The following is a 16,408-nucleotide window of genomic DNA, read 5'->3' on the forward strand; positions in this document are numbered from 1 at the left end:
AGTTTTCCGCGCTGTCTGGCCATGTTCCAGAAGCATTCTCTTCAGACGTTTCACCCACATTTATGGCAGGCAATCTCAGAGGTTGTGCGGTCTGTTGTGAACTAGGCAAGTGGGGTTTATATATCTGTGGAATAATGCCCAGGGTGGGAGAAAAAACTCTTGTCTGTTGGAGGCAAGTGTCAATGTTGACATTAGCCAGCTAGATTAGCATTGAATAGCCTTTCAGCTTCAAAGGATATTGATATTACTACTGTTGTATAAACCTTTGTTTTAATTTCTGTTTTATCATCTTCTTGTGTTTTAAACTGTGTATGTTGTTAATGTATTTGCGCTGTTACTTTTGTAACATTGTGAGCCGCCCCGAGTCCCCATGGGGAGATGGTGGCGGGGTATAAATAAAGTTATTATTATTATTATTATTATTATTATTATTATTATTATTATTATTATTATTAAAGTCTGGCTGCTTTCTGCCTGGGGGAATCCTTTGTTGGGGTGTTAGCTGGCCCTGATTATTTTGCCCTGCCATAGATGTGGGCGAAACATCAGGAGAGAATGCTTCTGGAACATGACCATACGTTTCGGAAAACTCACAGCAACCCTTGACGCAAATAGTTTTTTTCAGACTTAAGAGCTATTCTGGGTGTTGTAAATCCAACTCCCACCAAAACATTCCAGGCTATTTATCCTGGATTGGTTTCTTCTGATACAAGTGTGGCCTAACGGTTCCAAACTGTATGAGAGCCTATAATCCAGTCGCTTGCTGGAATTCGTGCTGCGTGGCTGCTCAGTTTTCTCTTGCTTTTTGTGCTCTCTCTTCTGGAGCTGAAGGCAGCCATGTATTGGTTTAATCACCTCGATTCTTCTTGGTGCTCCTTCATGACACTCCCAGGTTCAGTGTTGTTGTCAATTGTAAGAGAGTTCCACCTTTGTTGGAAGGAAAACCCTCCAAGGCCTTGTTAAAATTCCCCCTGTCGCAGCAAAATCCGGCACCTTCAAAGCTGAAAAACATATTCAGGGGCAGTGGAATTCAACAGAATCCACAGAAAGCTGTCACTGTGCTGTAATGGAGACAAATCATACCCCGTGCTCCCTCCGATATCCCTTTCTTCCTTGTCTTTTTGTTCTCTATGGCGTCTCCGCAACCCGTGCACACACAGCGTGGCTTGCCTTCCCGTCGGGGCCCCCGTTTCCCCCCTCGCAATGGCTCATTGCCATGATTAGCCTGACGGAGGAGGCATTAAGCTGTTGACCTCCAATCTTCTCTCATCAGATTCCTTAAATACATTTTCATTATGTCTCCCTGCCACCTCCTGGTCTCCTTTCCCTCCTTGTCTCTTTCCCTCCTCTTTATTGCTGCACGTTGTGAAAAATTACAAGGGGATCCTGCTACACTGAAATGAAATTTCCCCCTTGTTCCTCTGCTCCTTGGGGAGGGGGTTGTTGTGTCCCCATTCAGGGGACAGGGAGGTCCTGCCTTGACAAGGGAGGGATGCTGAACCTGCTCCAGAAATGCCTGCCTCCCCCTTTCAGTGACATGGCAGTCCTTTATCCTCTCTTCTCTTTGCAGCCGGGAGGAAGCAATTTGCACGCCACGAATGGGCGCAGAAGGCGGCCTACCTGCTGGGCTGCACCTTGGAAGAGCTCTCCTCCGCCATCTTCAAGCACCAGCCCAAAGGAACCCTTCAGAGGTCCACCTCCTTCCGCCAGGGACCCGACGACGCGGCAATGGCGGATGGCTCAGGTATGATAGGAAACAGACAGGCCCTGCATGACCCTTGCCTACTTCCCAGTCCAATCGTTCTTTCCTCCTTAAATAAAAGAGTTGTAGTTGTGGGTGAACTACAACTCCCAGAAAGGAAAGTCAGTTCCCTCCAAAACCCTTCAGAAATCAAATTTTGGCATATCAGGAATGTGTGCCAAGTGTAGCCCAGATCCATCGTTGTTTGGGTTCATATAAACCTTCCTTGCTTAGTTTCTCCATACCTCACAACCTCTGAGGATGCCTGCCATAGATGTGGGCGAAACGTCAGGAGAGAATACTTCTGGAACATGGCCAGACAGCCCGGAAAACAGACAACAACCCCGAAGATATTTTCACTTTTATTATGTGTATAGATAACGACAACCTACATGCTACTCCCATTGAATTAACCACCACCCTAATTGCAGTAGATAAACCCTTTTACATTTGGTTAGACCAGAGGTATTAACTCTACCATCACTTAGAATATGTTAGGTAATTTTTGGCCATGACAGTTTATTTCTTCCTTGGAAACTTGGGTCATTTTTTAAAGCACAGTGTTTTGTTTTTCTCCACCCAAAGGAGTCTTTTTAATGCTGCTCTGCCTCTTCACTGACTTGTTCTCTGTCTTTATCCACCTCCAGGTCCAAAGGCATCGGCCTTGGAGTGCTTGGAGGCCCTAGCCTGTGGCTTGTACTCCGAACTCTTCACACTGCTCATTTCCCTCCTGAACAGGTAGCCTTGGGAAGCAGAGTCTCCAATAGGTTTTTTGGGGAAAGGTGAAAATAGGTGGTGAGGCATACCATTAGTGCGATAAAACAAAAGCAGTTGAAAAACAGTGTAACTAGAGAACAGTTCTCCAGTACTCTTTCTTTAATAGCATTTGTCTCTGTGGGATTAAAAATGTCATCACAGAGAGGGCCCTTTCTAGTCCCTCTGGGAAGAAAATACTGACGGAGTTTCTCCGGTTTAATTTGGCATGATGTCAGTTGTAGTTAATCCACAACCTTATGCATTTTGTACAATTAAAAACTGACTTTTTAAAATAACCCAGGCAACGCTGGGTACCCAGGATAGTATATATTTAGGTTTGTGTGTATATATTTATGGCACAATGTGTTAAAGCACTGAGCTGCTGAACTTGTGGACCAAAAGGTCCCAGGTTCAAATCTCGAGAGTGGAATGAGCACCCGCTGTTAGCCCCAGCTCTTGCCAACCTAGCAGTTCGAAAACATGCAAATGCAAGTAGATCAATAGGTACCGCTCCAGCGGGAAGGTACAGACGCTCCATGCAGTCATACCAATGGCCACATGACCTTGGAGGTGTCTACGGACAATGCCGGCTCTTCGGCTTAGAAATGGAGATGAGCACCAACCCCCAGAGTCGGTCACGACTGGACTTAACGTCAGGGGAAACATTTACCTTTACCTTAGTTTTTAAATATCTTAATAACAAAGCTTGTAAACATTTCTATTTTAATTAAAGAGTACTGACAGGTCAATTATCTAAAGTCTCTTGAATGTATACAAATCTTACAAAGTGTATCTATGTACTGTTAATGCTATTTTTAGTCAACAAATTCAATTTCTCTCCTGTTGTGGAGGCCTAGCTCTCCCCTGATTCTCTCACTCGCCGTCTCTCTCCTTCCTGCCAGAGCCTTGAAATCCAGCCAGCGCTCCTTGTGTTCCATGATGATCGTGGACACCCCGGGCTTCCAGAACCCAGAGATGGCTGGCCAGAGCCGCGGGGCCACCTTTGAGGAGCTGTGCCACAACTATGCCCAGGAGCGGCTGCAGACTCTCTTCCACGAACGCACTTTTGTGCAGGAGCTGGAGCGCTACAAGGAGGTAGGGTCAGGGACGCTGGGTAGAAGTTGATGTCAGTCCCAGCTCCGATGCAGCCATGACGCCTGAGTCTCTTCATGGAAAAGGAGAGGGCCCAGGTAGGGCCTAGGGACCCCTCTTCGCTCCTCGGCTAATCCCTTTCTTGCGCTGCCTTCTAATTGAGACCCTGTAGAGTGCAGCTGATTCAGACCTCCACTTTAGATCTCCTGATTTAACCCCAAATTAGTTATTTCTCATCTGTTCTCTCCTAGAAAGCAGGGGTTTTCATGGACAGGGGCAATTACACTATGTAACATGATTTTTGTGGGTGGGTTATAAATGTCATTTCCTAATTCTGTCATAAAAACATAAAAAGTGTACTGGACAGAGCAACTTTGTTGTTGTGGGAGGGATATCCTTCAGCACATTTTGCTGGAGTTTTTCAATGAATGTGTTGTTGAAGACTTTCATGAACGGAATCACTGGGTTGTTGTGTGTTTTCCGGGCTGTATGGCCGTGTTCCAGAAGCATTCTCTCCTGATGTTTCACCTACATCTACGGCAGGCATCCTCAGAGGTTGTGAGGTCTGTTGGAAACTAGGCAAGTGGGGTTTTTTTTCATGAACAAACAACTACCATGTCAGGCTACACAGAGAAGCCATTTAAATCCACAAGCATGTGGACAATTTGAACAGAAAGGAGGGAACCATGAAAATGAACAAAATCTGGCAAACAATATTTAAAAAGAGTTGTTGTATGTTTTCCGAGCTGTATGGCCATCTTCTAGAAGTATTCTCTCCTGATGTTTCGCCCACATGTATGGCAGACATCCTCAGAGGTTGTGAGGTATGGAGAATCTCAGCAAGGAAGGTTTATATGTATCGGTAGGAAGTCCAGGGTGAGGGAAGAACTCTTATCAGTTGGAGGCCAGCGTGAATGTATTTAAAAACTCTAAAATCAGGACAGTAAATAAAGAACAAGGCAAGTGGGGTTTATATGTCTGTGGAAAGTCCAGGGTGGGCCAGTTAAAACCTCCCAGTCAGGAAGTAGCCAGGCTTTGAAGCTGCAAGGCCATTCAGTGCTAACCAAGGTGGCCAGTTGCAACTTTCACACTTGCTTTAAACAGACAAGAGATCTTTCTCTCACCCTGGACATCATTCCACAGATATATCAGCCCCACCTGCCTCGTTTTCAACAGACCTCACAACCTGCCGTAGATGTGGGCAAAGCGTCAGGAGAGAATGCTTCTGGAACATGGCCATTCAGCAACCCAATGATTCCGGCCTTGAAAGCCTTCGACAAAACAAAGAAGAAAAGAGATTCTACCTAAACACATTACGGAGATAGAGCAGAAAGGCTTTCTTTGAAGTGGCAGGCCGTCCTTTCTTGGAGGCCAAGGTTGGGTGGACATCTTTAAAGTGGCAGAATTGGGTCAGACTAGATAGCCTTTACCAAGGATGCCCCCCTCCCCAGTTCCTTTGCACTCTCTTTGGAGCACAAAACCCATTTTCATCTGGGAATGTACACAGTTTTCAGCACTTCATTTCTGTCCCCAGGGTTATCCAAGGAAGCCTCTGCTGCCGTGTGACTCTAGATTGTCTTTCAACTAATGCACTGACTGTGATCTTTTTCTTATTTTCTCCCCCACCCCAATATCATGTCTCTCCCCCTCTCCCCCTGTTCTTCTTTCTCTGGGTGCCTTTAACTGGAATCTGTAGCCAAACGGGCCACTAATCGCTCCTCCTCTGTCCGTCCTCTCTAGGAAAACATAGACCTTTCCTTAGATGCCTTAGAGCCCAGTACATCTGGTTCTGTAGCCACAGTAGACCAAGCGTCACACCAGGCTCTGGTAAGCTGCATGGAAGGGGAGCGGGTGGGAGGACCCTCGATCGCCACGTCGGTCTGTTCTTCACTCTCCATCCCATCGTCCCCCAATTCCTTTGCATCCGCTGCTGCCCTGCCTGCTGCCCAGGTGCTTGGCCGTGGGGTGCATTTTTCGGGTGGGTCGGGCAGGTGGGTCTGTTGAAGGCTTGGGTTGCTTTGGGTGCAAAACGCCAGACCTTGGAAGCATAAGTTTTTGGGAATGCAATCTCCAGAATCTCCTAAGTGCTGGGAAGGTAGAAACTGACCTTGTTGAAGAGTTTTGAGGAAGCTCAAGGCTTGGGAGGAACAAACTTGGGCCAAGCTCATTATATCTTTATTTTATTTGCAGAATTTATATTCTGCTCTTCTCACCCTGAAGGGGACTCAAAGTGTATCACAGAACATACATATACGGCAAACATCCAATGCCGTTTTAGATACTGACAAGACAGACAATTGTACATAGACAGATACATATAGTAGAGTCTCACTTATCCAAGATAAACGGGCCGGCAGAACCTTGGATAAATGAAAATCTTGGACAATAAGGAGAGATTAAGAAAAAAGCCTATTAAACATAAAATTACATTATGATTTTACAAATTAAGCACCAAAACATCATGTTTTACAAGAAATTGACAGAAAAAGCAGTTCAGTACACAGTAATGTTATGTAGTAATTACTGTATTTACGAATTTAGCACCAAATCATTGCAACATTGACTACAAAAACAATGACTACTAAAAGGCAGATTGCCATGGATAATACAGAACCTTGGATAAGTGAGACTCTACTGTAGTAATGATAATAATAAAACTTTATTTGTATTCCGCCCTATCTCCCCGAGATACATACTGTATATGTGTGTGTGTGTGTATAGGCTTTTCTCATCTTTGGCATCTTGGAGACTTGTGCTCGGTTCCGGCTATGGCGGGGGATGCTGTCGCTCCATCTCCCTGTCGAAGAGCTTTGTTCATAAACTTCCTCCTTGATCAAATTGCCAGCATTTTTCTGGCATTTCCTTATGGGTGCCTTAAAATATCTCCCCGTTTTTAGGCAGTACCTATTTATCTATTCACATTTTGCTTTCACACTGCTCAGTAGGTGGGAGCTTGATTAAAAGCCAGGAGCTCACCCTGATCCGGGCTTCGAACTGTCAACCTCTTGACTGACAAGATTTACTACAGCTGGTGGTTAAACTACTGCATAGTTTAAACTCAGGTGATGGATGAGACTGGAACAGGTGCCTTGGTTTTACCGTATTTTTTTTTTCGTGTCAGGAGCAACTTGTGTCGCTTCTGGAGTGAGAGAATTGGCCGTCTGCAAGGACGTTGCTATATTGCATTGAAACAAGGTCGCCTTTGCTTCCCTTCTGTTCAACTGGGAGGTTGAACCAAAGACTTGGAAGGCATTAAGGTCTTTGGAGCGATGGGATTCTTCCAAGAAGGTTCCAATGGTTTTCCCAAAATGCAAACTGCCCCAGTTTGGCCACCTGGAGCTACAGAGAAGGCCCAGTCTGCACCTGGGCTGCACTGGGGAGGGCTAGAAGAGAATCCGGAGCGGCTGGCAGGGTCTCCCCTTCCGAGGGAGCCATGCCCCGGCCGAGCGATCGTTTACCCTTCCAATTAGGCGTCTCTAATGAGGAGCGAGGGCTCCAGCTTCAGGTGGGGAGGCGGCTGTCGGGGACGGTTAGGCCTTTGCTCAGATCTGCGCAGTTCTTGCCTGATGAACAGGGATAGCAGCTGCAGCGAGGGAGGCACCTACGTGCGTAAAAGGCAAAGGTGGGGAGAAGGGAGAGCCGCAGCTCTGTGCTTTGGGTGCCCAACGTGCCCAGCTCTGCTATGCTGGAATTACGAGGTAAACAGTCCTTATTGGTGCTATTATTCTGGAAACATGGCAAGGAGGATTCTGCTGAACACATCAAAGGGGGCCAGTTGTGTGTGTGTATGAGAGAGAGGCTTTGAATGCTTTCCCATCTCTTGTGTTGGTCTGGAAAAGAATCCCCCCTCCTCCACTCTTCTCTGAGGAAATAGAATCCAGAGAGCTGATAATGGGTTATAAAATGCTAATATGCCCTAATGGATGTGCATTTTCCAAATGTGTTTGCCTAGTGCTCAGCAGAGAGTCAGGGTCCTGCGATGTGGCAAGGATCTCTCTTTCTCAGACACACAAAATAATGCACAGGCGCCATAGGGCCTCAAAGGGTCTGGGTTTCCGAAGGTTGGGGTCAGAAGTGGGCAAAGCCTCCAAGGTGGCTGGCAAAGTGCCAATTGACTCATGCAATTGCAATATGGAGCAGGGGCCCTTGTAAGATTTAACACACCAAAAGACCTCTACGTTCCGAAACCACAAGTATAATAAAAGGCGGGATCGATGACAATAATAATAACGCATTGCTGCCCATTACTGGATGAAAAGCAGGCTATAAGTAGGTGACAATAATAGTAGCAGCGGTAATAGTAAGAATAAAATATCCATTCTTCCGCACTGGAAACAGATATTTCGATGTGCTTTCCCCAACTGGCTGGCCTTTAGGTGTGTTGGACTAGCAAAAATGGTTTTATTTTTTGCTCTTAGGGGCCTTTACAGCCGTCTGTGCAATTTGTGGGAGTTGAAAACAAGCCTGAAGAACAGCAGAAGGGAGCTTTGCCAAGGGGGAGCTGATTTTATGTATTTTGGAAGGAAAGAAGAAGGGTTTAGAGAGAAGTCGCTGCCTCCACCCCCATCAGCACCACCACCACGGCCGTTGCTGTGCTGCGCTGAGCGACTGTCACCCTCGCAGCCCATAATTTTCCTTTTCCATTAGGGTCCAGACCCATAAAGGAGCGGGGAGGCGGTGAGGCTTGAAGGGCCCGCCTGCCGCTTGTCATTCTAATGGCGGGGGCCCTGTTAGTGCTGCACCAAGGCGGCTCTGGCGGGGATGGTTTCTGACAGTTTGTGCGGCAAAGGGAAGCAGAGTCACCGAAGCAATATCGCTCTCAGGGTTGTTGTCTGTTTTCCGGACTGTATGGCCATGTTCCAGAAGTATTCTCTCCTACCGTTTCGCCCACATCTATGGCAGACATCCTGCCATAGATGTGGGCGAAACGTCAGGAGAGAATGCTTCTGGAACATGGCCATACAGCCCGGAAAACATACAATAACCCTGTGATCTGGGCTATGAAAGCCTTCGACAACACAATATCGCTCTCCCTTGTCCCTCTGACTCCTTGCAAAGGCAAGGGGCTGCCTGATCTCTTAACCTCCTCATGTGCAGTATATCTTTGTTGACTCCTGCGAAACATAATAATAATAATAATAATAATAATAATAATAATAATATATTTAACCCGCCCTCTGTCCCTGAAGGGTGGTTTACACATACAAAAGGTAAATATTCAATGCCGTATACAATCATAAAAACAGAAGCAAATATGCTTAAAATATAACATGATAAAATAAAGATAATAATTAAAAGCTCATATAAAATAAGCTCTATGGGAGAGATGACGTTTGGGTCTCCTAAATTGCAATAACCAAAATTACAATTGCAATGCCCCTCCCCAATAATAGGATAGGTAAAGGTATAGGTTTCCCCTGACGTTATGTCCAGTCGTGTCCGACTCTGGGGGTTGGGGCTCATCACCATTTCTAACCCGAATAGCTGGCGTTGTCCGTAGACACCTCCAAGGTCATGTGGCCAGCATGACTGCATGGAGCGCTGTTACCTTCCCGCTATAGCAGTACCTATTGATCTACTCACATTTGCATGTTTTCAAACTGCTAGGTTGGCAGAAGCTGGGGCTAACAGCGGGCGCTCATTCCACTCCCTGGATTTGAACCTGAAACCTTTTGGTCCGCAAGCTCAGCAGCTCAGCGCTTTAACTCACTGCACTGTTGGAGGCTCCATAATAATAAGATAGCAGCAATCTATTTACCTAGTAACTTGTGCTCCCCCCCAATGGATATCCCTGTCTTGGGAGATTGGGCTACAGTTCCCATCGATCTCCAAAGCAACACAGTCAAGGGGCTGAGAGTTAGAGAGTTAGAGTTCAACAGTATCTATATTATCTATAGATCAGGGACCACTTTGACCAGGGACCACTCTCCAACATTCGTACCAAAAGGGTTACGAATCAGTTTTTGGTCAACGTTAGATTCGGTTTGGTTATCTGGGGTGCTGATTCAGAAAATCAGCTCTAGTTTCTGATCTAGAACATATGCCATCCAGTAGTCACCATCTGCTTGCCCACAGAAAACCATATTTAATAATCTAGAGCTGATGTGGTCTTCTGGAGACAGGGCCAGAGGAATAGAGACCTGGAATTTAGGGTTTGGCTTCTCTTGGGACCGAAAGAAGTAGCAAAGCTGGGAGACAGACCCGGTCCCCCAAAGAGGCGCAGTCTTGTGAACCTTCCAAAGGGAAAGGCCAAGGCCCCTTGGAAGGGAAAGCTAACCGAACCCTTTGTGCCTCTCTCCATCTTTGTGAGTGCGTTCACACAGATCTGCCGCTCCTCTAGATTGCTCCCTGCTGAGTTGCGGGGAGTAATTTCGCCTGCTTAAGCCTCCAGATTGAATTTCTACCGAGTAAACGTCGTGCGGTGGAACATTTTACTAGACAATATATGTTTCTCCTGTCTCTGGTATTAAGTATTGATTCTTCCCGGGCGAAAGGGATCGTTTCTGAGCCGGTCCTGGCTGTCGCTCGCTTACTCGCGCTTCGAAGAGAGGAGACACGGCAACAATGGGGCATGTAGTTCCGTCCCTTGGCATTGCTGGGCCCCTCTCAAGCATGGCGCATGCCCTCACCTTGCCTTTCCCTGTCTCCCCAATGCACCCGGGGTTTCTTAGCTCAACTGCAGGCTCCGTTATCCCCATAACTATAAGGCGTCCTTGTTGCAGGTCCGTACTCTCGCTCGGACTGATGAAGCCAGGGGCTTATTATGGCTCCTGGAAGAGGAATCTCTTCAGCCTGGTGGCAACGAAGACACTCTTCTGGACCGACTGTTCACCTACTATGGCCCTCAGGATGGAGACAAAAAAGGTAACGGAGATAAGAGAAGAATAGGGTAAAGGTAAATGTTATCCCCTAACTTTAAGTCCAGTCGTGACCGACTCTGGGGGTTGGTGCTCATCTTCATTTCTAAGCCGAAGAGCCGGCGTTGTCCATAGACACCTCCAAGGTCATGTGGCCGGCATGACTTCATGGAATGCCGTTACCTTCCCGCCAGAGCAGTACCTATTGATCTACTCACATTGGCATGTTTTCGAACTGCTAGGTTGGCAGGAGCTGGGGCTAACAGCGGGCGCTCATTCCACTCCCGGGATTTGAACCTGGGACCTTTTGGTCTGCAAGTTCAGCAGCTCAGCGCTTTAACACACTTTGCCACCGGGGCTCCTAAGAGAAGAATACAGATTTATGGTGCTTTCACAGTGTTGAATAAAGAGAAGAATACAGAGTCTTTATTTATTTATTTATTTATTTTATTTACAGTATATATATTCCGCCCTTCTCACCCCGAAGGGGACTCAGGGCAAAGCACATTACACATATAAGGCAAACATTCAATGCCTTTAACATAGAAGAAAGACAAGACAAAAATAGGCTCCGAGCTGGCCTCGAACTCATGACCTCTTGGTCAGAGTGATTTGTTGCAGCTGGCTGCAGCTGGCTGCTCACCAGCCTGCGCCACAGCCCGGCCTTTATTCAACACCATGAAAGCACCATAACTATTAGATCTGGGAAGCTCAGCAATGGCAGGCCTTGGATGCGGAATCACAAGAAATATCAGGTGCTATAGGTGATATGTTGGAGGAAGGAATTGGCCAAACCACCTCTGAGCATTCCTTGCCTAAGAAAACCCTCTGAAATGCATTCATGGACTCACTGTAACTTGACAGGTGACTTGAGAACACATCCTTTGTAATGTAAATGAGTCCAAATGAGAATGATACATTCAAACTAGGAATAGAAATACTGTGTGCCATTGTCCCCATTTCCCAGCGAAGATCCTGAGAGAACTGCATCGCCGTGAGGCAGCCACACGTATTTTTTTGTGCTTCAGCAAGTATTTGTTAGTGCAAAAGCATACATGGCTTGGCTGCCGAGAATACATGGCTTTGCACAGGAAGCATTGGCTCCTATGTAGAAATTCCCCTGGTATTGGTGTGCGGCAAACACATTCACCTTCCTAGAAAAAACCGCACGTATTTTCTGCGCAAAGTAATTGCCCGCGCCGTGTCCCAAAGCACGGTTTAGCACTTTGGAAGGACACAAAAATCTTTCTCATCTGGCAGAAAGTATATTAGAGGTATTGTTTGTTCTTGGCTGCAGAGGTGAATAACGCGAACATCCACAGACCTGGCAGGCAACAAATAAAGATGCTCTCCCTCTAGATTTCAGTGCCAGGTTTCGAGACAAATGCAGGGCTTGAGACAAAAATAAAATACATTAATAACAAGTAAATAAGATTAAGTAACAATAAAGGTAATGATGTGGATGGATGGAGAGATAGAGAGATAGATGATAAATGGATGATAGATGATAGGCGGATGGATGGATGGATGATAGATGACATAGGCAAATGGATGGATAGATGAAAGATACTGTGTTTCCCCGAAAATAAGACAGTGTCATATTAATTTTTGCTCCCAAAGATGTGCTAGGTCTTATTTTCAGGGGATGTCTTATTTTTCCATGAAGAAGAATTCACATTTATTGTTCAACAAAAAAAAAAGAATATTATATACAGTACAGTAGTTGTCATCATTAACCAGCATAACCAGACAAACTGTGAATCCTATCAAGAATTTCTTGTTACTACTGTACCAATATTTCCATTTACAACACTCTATGGTACATACATTTACCGATCCTGCATGCTCTGGTGTTCTGTTCGTTGGGCATGCTTCCAAACAAAAACTTTGCTAGGTCTTACTTTCAGGGGAGGCCTTAGATTTAGCAATTCAGCAAAACCTCTACTAGGTCTTATTTTCTGGGGATGTCTTATTTTAGGGGAAACAGGGTAGATAGATAGATAGATAGATAGATAGATAGATAGATAGATAGATAGATAGGACAGATAGATAGCTCTACCAGTGGCTGTTCTAACAGGCCATGAAAAGGCTAGTGCAGGAAAATTGGAGGTGTTGTCCACTTTATGCTTCCTCCATCTTCCTCCCACAGGCCACGATCCGCTGCTCCGGAGCACCAAGCCCCGGCACTTCTTCCTGGGCCACAGCTACGGCACCAATTGGGTGGAGTATGACACCACGGGCTGGCTGAGCTACGTCCGGCAGAACCCAGCCTCCCAGAACGCCTCGGCCCTCCTGCAGGACTCCCAGAAGTAAGCCGTGGGCAGCAGTCGCCCCAGATTCCCTTTGGGGATGAGGCATGGGCTGACCGTGTTCCTTTTCTCCCTCTCAGGAAAATCATCAGCAATCTCTTTGCGGGACGGGCGGGAAATGCCATGGTCTTGTCAGGCTCCATTGCCGGCCTCGAGGGAGGCTCTCAGCTGGCTCTGCGCCGGGCTACCAGCATGCGGAAGACCTTCACCACGGGGGTGGCAGCTGTGAAGAAGAAGTCCCTCTGCATCCAGATCAAGCTGCAAGTGGTGAGTCTCTGCGTATGTGCAGTCCCAAACCCACAACTCTGCTTCTTCCTGGCCTTACCTGGACTCAGTGCCTTTTCGCTGCCCCTCAGGATGCCCTGGTCGACACCTTGAAGAAGTCCAAGCTCCACTTCGTACACTGCTTCCTGCCCAAAGTGGATGGCTGGAGTAGTGGTGATGCTCGGGGCCCCGGAGCACGGCGGGTGAGCACCAGCGAGCTGGACCTTCATGGCGAACACTGTGAGGCTGGCCTTATGCAGCTGGATGTCCCGCTCCTGAGGGCCCAGATCAGAGGTTCCCGCCTCCTGGATGCCCTCCGGATGTACCGCCAAGGTTGGTATTACCCCTCTTGTACTATTGGATAAACACAGATGTCTATTCTAAACAATGTAATGAGTTATACAAAACACAATAATGCTTCAAAACATAAGTAGTACACAATATATATATTGGAGCATCATATACATATTACATTCACAGAATTAATGCTCAGTCCTTTGGTATATAACCCAAAAGTATCTAACTCAGTATTATAAATCAAACAAAATGATATAAGTCTCTGAAGTCCTAAAAGGATTAGATTGGCCTAAAGGCAAACCGATTCAGAGTCCCTGCAGTTCTGGAAGGATTCCTCAGGACTCCACAGGTTTTGAAACAATAGTAAAGCCAAGGAGACAACCATTATTGTGTTTTGTATAGCTCATTACATTGTTACCCCTCTTGTAGCCAGGGAGCCATGTTTGCCCGTGATGAATTGGTCCTGGAGGTTATAGCTTATCCTTTATGTCATACAAGCTTGGGTACCCAGCGTTGCCCAGGTTATTTGAATAAGTCATTTTTAATTGCACAAAATGCATAAGGTTGTGGGTGAACTACAACTGATATCACACCATGTTAACCCCTGACACTCCATCAGTATTTAAAGTTTGTTATGTTGGGCAAGTTTGCTCTAAATGCATCATCGGTAGGGTTCATTGTACTCTCTGGCTGTAGGGTAAACTACAGCTCCCACTATGGTGAGTTAGTCCCCTCAAAGCTCTCTAGTAGGTTGAGTTAGTCATTGGGGTTCTGAGTGCCAGGTTTGGTCCAGGTCCATCATTGGTGGAGGTCATAGTTTCTCTGATTGTGGGTGAACTACAGCTCCCAGAAAGGAAGGTCAGTTCCCCCCAAACTCTAGTCGGGTCTGTGTGCCAAGTTTGGCCCAGATCCATCGGTGTTTGGGTTCACAGTGCTCTCTGGGTGTAGATGAACTACAACTCTTCCAACTTCCATAGTAGTAGTAAATAGTAAGGCATTTCTTTGCCATCAGGCATTTTGGGGGAGAACGCGGGGCAGGCTGCTGGGGAGGCTGTGCATGGCATTTTGCGGGGATGGCGAGTTTTTAAATGGAATTTTAACTGTGTTTAATTTTATATCCACACACGAATAATTAATTGTTTTTAAATGTGTTGGTTTTGTCTGAAATTGTTATTAGATTGTGTGGATGATAGCTACCATGAGTCCCTATGGGGAGAAAAGCAGGATATAAATAAAGTTGATAATAGTAACAATAACAACACAATAACATTCCTTTTCTAGGTTGTAGCAGTTTTCCTGATTCCTGATACTTTAGTCTCCTCTTGTCTGATACTTTAGTCTCCTCTTTCCTCCCCATGAAGTGATTCCAACCAATCAGGGTTGACGTTGCCCTAATACTAACTAGCCAATTAGTTTGGGATAAAAAGGTAAAGGTTTCCCCTGACATTAAGTCCAGTCATGTCTGACTCTGGGAGTTCTATGATTCTAAGAGCCGGCATTGTCCGTAGACACCTCCAAGGTCATGTGGCCGGCATGACTGCATGAAGCGCCGTTACCTTCCCGCCGGAGCGGTACCTATTGATCTACTCACATTGGCATGTTTTCGAACTGCTAAGTTGGCAGGAGCTGGGGCTAACAGTGGGTGCTTATTCCGCTCCCGGGATTTGAACCTGGGACCTTTCGGTCTGCAAGTTCAGTCAGGGTTTGCGGAAAGGTGGCATCTTCCCTCCCTTCTGAACTTGGCTATCGTTTCCTATTTTCTGCCGTCTTCCTCACTCCCCCTCCCCGGTCCCCCAACTAAGCACACTTCTGTATTCATCCTTCCGAAAGATGCACAGTGGAATTGGTGTTTATTATTTCAAAACCAGGTTGTTAGTGCTCTGAAGCCCGATCGATGGGCTGCGCAGGGCTCGGGATCAATGGCCCGCAGGGGGGAGGGACGAGAGAGAGGAGGCCCCCTCCGGTCGATGGTGCTGATGATTAATTAAGACCTGAAGAATCAACACTGCTATCTCTGCCCATAAATTTAATTGTAGTCCATCCACAGTCAATACAGGCAGAGAGGCCCGGCTCGGCTCACTCGGCTCCCGTCTGCCTGCCAAGCGCAGGAGCGCAGGCCCACAGCTTCGTGTGGATGTCTGGCTTGGCCTTATTAAACATCCCTTGACAATTTTGGAGAGAGCCCCACCACCAAAGATGGCTTTGAGGCACCAAGCGCTGTCTTGCGGATTTGTCCTTTCAACACAGTGGTCCCCCTACAATTGGCCTCAGCCAAGTTATTCCACTGCCTTCCCGGGAAAGCCTTCCACCCCGTCTCCCTCCTTGTTGGCCATATTTGGAGTTTCAGCTTTGTCCAAAGCAGGGAGAAGGCGGTTTACCCCCATCTGTCTCCTGGGAAGTTAACAGCAGGCTGATAAGGATCGTACTTTGGCTTTTAAAACCTAACTCTTTCCAGTTGCCCATTGCCAGTGTTGCATTGTTGTTAAGCATCAACTATCACATAAGAGGGTTTGTGTTGTCGAAGGCTCTCATGGCCAGAATCACTGGGTTGCTGTGAGCTTTGATTTTTTCTTCTTTGAAAAATAACATATCTTGTGTACTTACAAACCTCTTGTATTAATTCACCATACAGGCACATTTCTTCTTTAAAGAATAGGATGTAGTTCTGGGTGTTGAGTACACAAGGTATCATTCTTAATCAATAGTCCATAGTCTTTAGATATAATTGTACTCACTCAATAATAATAATAATAATAATAATAATAATAATAATAATAATAATAATAATAATAATAACTTGCAGACTGTGCAAGGAAGCTGATGAAACCATCTGTCACATCCTCAGCTGCTGTAAGAAAATCGCACAGACTGACTACAAACAGAGGCACAACTATGTGGCCCAAATGATTCATCCCCACTCCCTCCCTTGAGACTGCCCCAGAGGATCTTGTGGGATTAGTTGGGCTTCAGTAGTTACTTGTATGTGGTCTTTAGCCTAGATTTTAAATTGGTAAATAATTCAATTTTATAATGGTTTTTAAAAATTTTATTATAATTTTATTATTATTAATGAAGTCTAACATGGATGTACA

General features: G+C 46.1%; 1 protein-coding gene across 12 annotated transcripts in view; it reads left to right on the forward strand.

Moving 5' to 3' along the window:
- myo18a (myosin XVIIIA) overlaps positions 1-16,408 on the forward strand; it is a 155,649-nt gene that overhangs the window by 49,987 nt on the left and 89,254 nt on the right. For 11 of the 12 annotated variants that reach the window (XM_062959264.1, XM_062959266.1, XM_062959265.1 and 8 more), the window contains 8 exons: positions 1,571-1,744; positions 2,389-2,479; positions 3,400-3,592; positions 5,330-5,416; positions 10,312-10,453; positions 12,596-12,755; positions 12,836-13,022; positions 13,112-13,352. In XM_062959264.1, the coding sequence (XP_062815334.1) occupies positions 1,571-1,744; positions 2,389-2,479; positions 3,400-3,592; positions 5,330-5,416; positions 10,312-10,453; positions 12,596-12,755; positions 12,836-13,022; positions 13,112-13,352 (1,275 nt within the window). The remainder of the gene's footprint in view (positions 1-1,570; positions 1,745-2,388; positions 2,480-3,399; positions 3,593-5,329; positions 5,417-10,311; positions 10,454-12,595; positions 12,756-12,835; positions 13,023-13,111; positions 13,353-16,408) is intronic. The other variant, XM_062959268.1, reaches the window with a different exon arrangement.

The sequence above is a fragment of the Anolis carolinensis genome, unplaced genomic scaffold, assembly GCF_035594765.1.
Source record: "Anolis carolinensis isolate JA03-04 unplaced genomic scaffold, rAnoCar3.1.pri scaffold_7, whole genome shotgun sequence".
In the NCBI taxonomy this organism is placed as follows: domain Eukaryota; kingdom Metazoa; phylum Chordata; class Lepidosauria; order Squamata; family Dactyloidae; genus Anolis; species Anolis carolinensis.